Source organism: Vanessa cardui, chromosome 21 (genome assembly GCF_905220365.1).
Source record: "Vanessa cardui chromosome 21, ilVanCard2.1, whole genome shotgun sequence".
Classification (NCBI taxonomy): domain Eukaryota; kingdom Metazoa; phylum Arthropoda; class Insecta; order Lepidoptera; family Nymphalidae; genus Vanessa; species Vanessa cardui.
This window is the reverse complement of record NC_061143.1, coordinates 2,799,987-2,808,663: the sequence shown is the minus strand read 5'-3', so window position 1 is coordinate 2,808,663 and position 8,677 is coordinate 2,799,987. Positions and strand designations below refer to the sequence as shown.

Below are 8,677 nucleotides of genomic sequence, written 5' to 3'. Positions count from 1 at the left end.
TTTAACTTTACTTTCCAAAAAAAACAAGGATCGATATTTATGGCATCAGGGCAAAACTATAATGTATAGCTATAATTTCACTTCTTACTGTAATTTTACTGAAATCACCTATATTATATGTATCTTTTACTTTGTATTACAGAATAAAAAATCTGCTATGATACTGTTTTGGTTTTAATATAATACCTTGTCCTCCACATATATACACTACACTTTTACATAACAGTGCTTTGAAAATTATTGGTTATTTTTGACCAATATTTAGAAGATTTTTATAGAGTCATAATTATGCTGTATGTAAATATTTGTTAAATATTATATAACAATTCAGTTAAATATTATTTTTAAAAAACGTACACTGTGACTTGTAATATCCATGAATTAGTGAACGAATATCATCATGATATGAATGATGTCCTCAGGTATTGTCAGAAAAAAAATGTGTCATTAGTGTTCAAACTTGCTTCATACTTAATTTTATCTAATGGTTCTGTGGAATTAAGCTACAGACAAAAAGAGTTATAGTTAAATATATTTTTTCAAATTGATACGACTTGGGAACCTTCAAGAAAAGAGCGTACTCCTTCCTTTAAGGCCGGCAACGCAGCTGCAAGCCCCCGGTGCTGCAGATTTCCATCAAAAAATATTCTACAATTCTGAACTTTCTTGTAAACCACAAGCTCACAATTTGCGGTGTCTTCATATAATTAAAAATAGATCATAAAGATTTAACGGAATTGATATAATTTTAAAGTGCCGATCATCTCTTGTATACATCCGCCTACAAGCCTTTTGAGATTTTTATCATTTTCAGATACCAAAAGACTTAACCTACATAAAACCATTGAAAATACATTTTGAATAATCTATACACTTGTATTTTTAAATAAAATAATAAATATAACTCGAAATTATATATAAGTTGATATAAATAAACATTACAAGTAAATGAATTCATATTTAAATTTAATTGTTAATATTATTTTTAATCTATACAAAAATTAAGTTTCTGGAATCAAATTTATACGCTTAAAATGTAAACAGTGTTAAAATGGCATCTAAATGCTCTACTATCATAACTACTACCTTTTACAGCTCATACAAAATATATATTTGCTACAATGATACCGCAATTCAGGTAGTATGACATGTTTTTTCCACCATTGATTCACTCACTTTCCAAATGGCAATACAAATACTCAGCTGTTCGGAAACAGCACGAGCACTCACGAAGGTAGCCGATGTGTATAAACACTACTTTGCTTATATTTTCTTCTATACATCTTAGTAGGAGGAGTTTTCCAATCTGTTTCGTAAAATAGAGTGCGTGGTAATACTAACGAAATTGGAATGGGAAGAATTTGGTGCCGAAATAAACGCTCGTAATGCTTTACGCATCGTAATTGGTCTGTTTTGTAATGGATACCAGTATTGTACAATCAAATGACCAATGCACCAAAATTAGAGGATTTCAACTCGCTAGACTACAATAATTCCATATTAAATATTTTATTGTAGTATAATATGTTACTTGACATTTGATGAGACATAACTTTTGTAAGTATGACATAAAAAATCGAACAGGAATTGAAGAAAGCAATAGAAATTAAATAATATGACGTTGACGACCTCCGTGGTCGAGTGTACAAAGGTTTTTATCAATACGCCATTCCGAGGGTTCGATTCCCGGCCGAGTCGATGAAGGATATGTATTAGTTTTCTATGTTGTCTTGGGTCTGGGTGTTTGCAGTACCATCGTTCAACAGAAATAAAACTTTAAACAGAAATTATATTATGTAAAAAAAAAAAAACATTTACAATTTGAGTTTAAGTAACAATTCAGTATGATGTTTGATTTATCCATACGACGTCATGTTCCTTCAACCATGTGATACTTGATCCAACTCCCTTGTTATTGTATTAAACTCACTTACCATTTAAATTACAAGCTTACAGGAAACCTTACTAAAACCGAAAATTTTGTCTACCATCCAAAACATAATTAGTAAGATCTCACAAAAATTCAAATTAACTCCAACCACAACCGAACACAGTTACATTCGAGGTTGGATTGGTACTTGATGGTCTTCGATCGTTAATTCCCAGACAGGAAAATCAATTCCAAGTAAAATAGGGCGTAATTCTAAACAATGATATTGTGATCAAGTAGGATTATGTCTTGTTATCAAGTCAGAATCTCACACGTGTACCAGGAACAGTAAATATGCTCTATACATTATATACATGGTGTTGTATTTTTGGGATTCAATTGACAATACAAATTTTCACCACCAGTAATTTCCCTTACTCCAAACTTAAAATTGCAAAACAGTTATTTTAGATAGATCTTACTTGGTTGTAGGGCTTTGTGCAAACCCGTCTAGGTAGGTACCAATCAATCATCAGATATTCTACCGCTAAACAATAGTACTTAGTATTTTTGAGTTCCGGTTTGAAGGATCAATGATCCAGTGTAACTACAGGCACAAGGGACATAACATCTTAGTTCCCAAGATTAGTGGCGTATTGGCTATGTAAAGAATGGTTATGATTTTTACAGCGCCTTTGTTTATGGGCGGTGGTTACCACTTATCATCAAGTGGCCCATATGCTCGTCCGCCAACCTATAGCATAAAAAAAATCTGATTACAAAATAGTGGGTAAGTCTTTTTTCGAGTTTTCGTGATAAGAGGCATATCGATAATCTATTAAAATAATTGTTAATAAAATCTGCAAAATTATGGAAACCATAAAAGATGAACGAAATCTGTAAAGGTTCGGCGTGACCAAGGGAAACAGGGATTATTTTTTTATGTAAATAGATATCGAGTTTCACAAAACTGTTCGTAAGCTGTACGAGACTGGATACTGAACAAACTCGAACTTAATTTTAAAATTATGAAACTGAAGTAAACATTAAAGTTTAAATTAGTTTCTTCGATTTAGACGCGTTTTGACCAAGAAATTTTTAATAGAAAATACTTGATCGGTTTACTTTAAAAAATGTTATGAAATTCGTTCGTTTTAAAAGAAAGCAATCTACGTTAGAGCTTTGAAACGATGCAATGTGTTCAAACAACTTTTACGCATTCAATGTACATACTATATTACTAGTTGCCGCCCACGGTTTCGTTCGCGTTTTATGGGTTTGGTTTTCATGTGTTAGGTAGCTTGCTTATGTTCTTCCTCGGAGTCCAAAATAGCTTCACACCAAATTTCATTAAATTCATTTCAGCGGTTTGGTAGTGAAAGTGCGACAGATAGAATGCCAGACAGAGTTAATTTCACATTTACAATAGTAGTATAAATTCTATACATTATGATTATCCAAACGCTAGGTCTTCTGTTGTTTGAATGATGATGTTTTATCTCGTTACGATATAATTCTCGTAAGTTTTGATAATACGTTTACAAACCATTTCATGAATAATAATAATTTAATAATAAATCCGTTATAACTAGTTTTATTTAAAAGTGTAATAATCCCGAAAATTTAAGACAACATTAGTCTAAGGGTTTTTCAAATGAAAAACTTATTCACATGCGCTACAGTTTTATTTATACATTGCAAGATAGTTATACAATTTATATGTGCAATTAATTAAGTGTCGTAATTAAATAACCATTATTTATTCTCATGCATTTGAGTGAATAAAGTGTAAAAACTGTATGATCCCTTTAAGATCTGAAAAAGAATATTAGTAACACATTGTAATAACTGTATTTTATTTTTAATCATACAATTGAGGTTAAGCACCATTTTGTTACGAACTAAGTAACCCAAGATGTTATGTCTATTGTGCAAATATATACCACGGCTCCGCTTCTTTGGAACAACTGATATGTAAGCGATACTCTCATACACGGGTAGCGCAAAGAGCATTTCTTTTTTCTCGCTGCAAAAATGATTCTACAAGTTTCCCACAAAAGTAGCGTGGGTAGATGAGACTCACTGTTGCTGAAAACGTGTGGTGTGCACTAAACCGGAATACCGATTGTGGTCACTATTCCATCTCTTCGGGGGGATTTACGGGATCTCTTGTGCATCCTACCGCGACAGCTCACTGGTTGGGCCATATTTGTGGGCCTCCAAGCTAGACGGATGATCATTGAACAAACAACTCCCAGTGATTCTTACCGAGGCGAGGAAGATCTGATCTCGCCGCAAAAACGCGTTACGCGCTTCCCCAACGTGGATGGAAGTCGGGTAGTCCCATATAACGATATGGGACTCTCCGGTGCCCTGAACGCCAAGTGCGCGCCGGTATATCGGAACACCCACTAAAAAACCAGCGGTACCATCTCCGTCTTTTCGTTAGGCGAGATCGCTTTCGCTTGCTACCGGGACACCCTGACCCCTATATATGTACCCCCTATTTCGTAACAACATTTTGACCACACTATGCAACCATTTAAAGTTATTATGTTTACTATTTCCTGTATTCGAATTGCAAAATTGAAAGATACTTACGTCTATAAACGTAGACATAGAAAATGTCGCAAATGGTCCCGCATCCAATATGAACGCCGGTGACAACTTTCCAGCAAGAATCAACACTTGTTTTCGAACTCGAACATCTGATCTCCACCAGTTACTCGTGTAAACGCCGAGATCAACTGCATTGCTCTTGAAAAATATTGGAGTATAGAAACAGTTTCAGAAAATAAATGTATTTTTTTTGGAAATTCAGGTTTTTATATTTATGGTATAGGTTGGCGGACGAGCATATGGGCCACTTGATGGTATGTGGTCACCATCACCCATAGACAATTACGCTGTAAGAAATATTAACTATTTCTTACATCGTCAATGTGCCACCAACCTTGGGATCTAAGATGTTATGTCCCTTGTGCCTGGTTCTGGTTCTGGCTCACTCACCCTTCAATCCAGAACACAACAATACTGAGTACTGTTATTTGGCGGCGGTAGAATAACTGACGAGTGAGTGGTACCTACCCAGATGGGCTTGCACAAACACCACCAAGTTTATCATAAATAAATATAATAATAGAAGATATACATATAGATGATGAGATTAGGATTGTTATTAATGAATTAATTTTCACAATTGTTACCGATTAAACCGAAATTCAGGTCGAATGTTTCAAACCCATGATGTGAAATATATTCCTGGTTTTTGATATAAAATTTCTTAGTAACATGAATAAAATTTTTATTTTATGGCATTTTAATGAAATTACCCAAAAATTTTTATTCTTAAAAGATAGTCTATGTAGATATTACGTCCACGATATTAGTAATAATAGTAGTGTTACCAATGTTTTATTTTAAAGTTGATAAAGTTCTCAAATGATTGTTTTTAGTTACAATAAATACAATAATACTATATATTTTTCTGAAAATTCGAATAGTTAACTAAATTTCATATTAATTTTTGTGTAATTATTTTTACAACCATACCTCGTAAGCGATTTCATTACTGTGCCAACAGTATAAGAAAAGTTGCACTGCCAATGCTGTCGTGTATTCAATTACCCACAACTTTTGTGACATCGTTACTTCACCCTGTATAACCATATTACATAATTAGTATCAAAGTAATTACTATAAACAATAACAATAATAGCCTTTAAATTTCCCACTAGTGGGCCAACTGTACCGGCGAGCAGACGGTTTAGAACATATTCCATCACGCTGTTCCAATGCGGGTTGGTGGAATACATATGTGGCAGAATTTCTATGAAAATAGACACATGCAGGTTTCCTCACGATGTTTTCCTTCACCGCCAAGCACGAGATGAATTTATAAGCACAAATTAAGCACATGAATATTCAGTGGTTCTGGGTTTGAACCCGCAAACATCGGTTAAGATGCACGCGTTCTAACCACTGGGCTATCCTAGCTAATTACTATAGAACAATCAAAATATAAAATTCTATTATTTTAATAAAATTACACGAATTAAAAAATATAAATATACAAATATTGAAGAATTAATTCAACATTTCTCGAAAATATTATTATTTTGCTCGGAGCGTCAAATTGATGTTGGATGTGGGCGAGTAAATAATCCAAGGATTCAAGATTAAATCGTCTTAATGAGTTCTAGTCAGTTCGAGTGCTGACTATTGAGGTTTCTAATTAAATTAAATTTTAAAATATATCGTACAGTAAATTTGCTTACCAAATTTAATTGTACGACGCTGCAGCAAATCATAATAGAACAAACAAGTACGTATATGAACATCACAGGCGAAATAATTGAGTTGAATGCCTTGTACTGTCTGTAAAGAAAAAGAAACTCTACGAGTTTACATCATCGTATTCTTAATTCAAAATTTATTTAAGAATTCGATGTTGCCCTTACTCAATTATAAAATTGTGCAATCGATGGCATTCCTTTATATTATTCAAAACATCAATATTCGAAACTCCCTTCTCTTCTCCGAAAATTATCTCACATTTGTACCGCAAAATTTGAATTTGTCCTTTCAAAAATGACATGATAGCCACAGCATTCGTATCATAAACTGCTACAACTCCAGCGCCCTGAGTTGTCATTGTGATATGAACCGCAACAGCCACTAAATATCCTGGCAGTTTTGTTTTATCAAATGGAAACCATGAACTCAAAATTTGGGGATAAGGCTCGGTACCATTTTTAACCATTTCACGATAATATTCAGTCGTTACCAATTTCAGAAATGGGGACAAAATCGTGACGACATTTGTCAATAATATGACTGACCAAAATAAATAGGTTATGACTCGGGAATAATTCTTGTATTGTTCCATCAAACAAACGACTTTTGGATCTTTACTCTGTAGCGCGGAAATTTCTTCTCTCGATATGTTTTCGATAAGCCTTTTCCAATACGGAAGGTATGATATGAAAAACACCGTCTTACTTATGGAGACGAGACTCAAAGCAGTGACCGAGATATTGAAGAGAACTTTCATCAAATCGTTTCTCATAAAGTACAGTTCAACGAATTCACTTACAACGAAAACAAGGGAGAAAAAATGTAAAAAGTTAAAGAGGCCATCTCGATATTTGTCCCCGCGTTGCCAGAGGCCGAACCAATAAAGCCCTGTAACATTTGGGGCTAATAAAGGATATTTTGGATCGTCAAGTCTTTTGACAATTGTAATTATTTTCTGTAGCAACATGTTCTTTCTTTATTGAATTTCGAATATTTTATGACGATTTTCACAAAAATGTATATAATATACGTTAAAGGAACATTGTAATACAATATAGAACAATCTTATTGGAAAATATTTAACATGTTTTTTTCGTTCAATAACATTTGACTCAAAACCAAAATTATTGTCAATGATATCAACAGAAATCCTTAATTTAGAGCTTAGTAATATTATATTACAATATTTTTAAGTCTTTTAATTAATACTTTTTGAATAATACCATTCAAATAGAAACAACTTGGAACTGCTAATTCGCCATCCATTAATAAGGCGAAGTGTGCAATTTGTAGAGCAAATTTATCGTTTAACATTTTTCCTTCATTAAAAATTCTATTCCGACCACAAGCGTTTCATTAAAATAAAGAAAACATTTAACGTTTTTCTGAATGATATTTTATTACTTAGTTCAGAAAAAAAATGTTTGAAAGATATATTTTTTATGTATTGTGAAAATACCAGAATAATAATAGTCACCTAAAATATATCACTAGTAAGAAACGAACTTTAATTCTATGGATATATTAAGAAATGCATGAAGAATTGTTGAAGATACGTTTTTAATCTTGTTTATTTGGGGTTTACCGAAAGATATATATTTCTTGGCTTTTATTTGTACAAACAGGCACAGATTATTTTGCCAATGTCACGTGCGATCGAAAAATAATTTTGAGAACAATAAGAGGTATATTGTTTGGCAGTAGAATGTATTATTGCTTGACTAGCAAAACCACCATCCTAAGTTCCAAGTAAAATACGCCGATAATTACAAAAACCAGGTATTTTTTGTCGTACATATCATTATACAACACTAATCGTGATTTTGATAAAATGTATTTTTATAATTATATTAATACATATAGACTAGTTTATTATATAATAAGAAAATATCTTGTTAGTAGATCTACAACAATAGAGCTGAAAAATTATACAAAATGTAACGACCTTTTATATAAATTTTTTTTTTCTTTAATTTAAATTGCAGGGTTAATTTTTCTCACAGTCCCAATATATTTGAACAGTGGAGACCATTGGCAATCGTGGGTTCATCTGTCTATCTATTTTTAAACATCAATAACAAAAGATCCTAGTTGTACCACATACGTACACATTAAAACTATATAGCGTCAAAGTATTGTGGTTTTTTGTTTACGCTTGACATGATTACAAAAAACTTAGATACTGAAACGAAAATTGAATAGGCTTGATAGCCTTGCAAAAGTTGTATGTTTTACATTAAACGTTTTGGAGATTACAGTTTCATTCAACGAAATCGGCGACGCCGTTTGAATAAAAGATCAACCTACCTAAGGAATACGTCCCAATAGTTATTTGTTTATTTTACCTCACACTAAACAGAAATAATACCAAATCAAATGTATAATACAATTGAAATATGCAGTAAACATGTTTTAAGAAATTTGTTGCAATTATCCTTAAATATTCATAAATTAATTTGTTAAATAACAAGTCTAGTCCAGTTTAAATGTTCAAGACATAATGCTCTTGTT

General features: G+C 32.5%; 1 protein-coding gene across 1 annotated transcript; it reads right to left on the bottom strand.

The window, feature by feature from the left end:
- Positions 1 to 3,625: 3,625 nt before the first annotated feature.
- On the bottom strand, positions 3,626 to 7,133 carry LOC124538937 (odorant receptor 82a-like). The gene is made up of 5 exons (XM_047116210.1): positions 6,331 to 7,133; positions 6,148 to 6,247; positions 5,423 to 5,527; positions 4,472 to 4,627; positions 3,626 to 3,685 (listed from the first exon to the last, which is right to left on the bottom strand). Exons 1-5 carry the CDS (start codon positions 7,131 to 7,133, stop codon positions 3,626 to 3,628), a joined length of 1,224 nt encoding a protein of 407 aa, XP_046972166.1.
- Between the last annotated feature and the right edge of the window lie 1,544 nt (positions 7,134 to 8,677).

Coding starts and splice junctions, on each gene's coding strand:
- LOC124538937 (XM_047116210.1), bottom strand. CDS start 7,133: ATGTTGCTACAGAAAATAATTACAATTGTCAAAAGACTTGACGATCCA. Junction 6,248..6,330: donor TTGCACAATTTTATAATTGA/GTAAGGGCAACA, acceptor TTTTCTTTACAG/ACAGTACAAGGCATTCAACT. Junction 3,686..4,471: donor CTATGTCTACGTTTATAGAC/GTAAGTATCTTT, acceptor ATTCTTTTTCAG/ATCTTAAAGGGATCATACAG.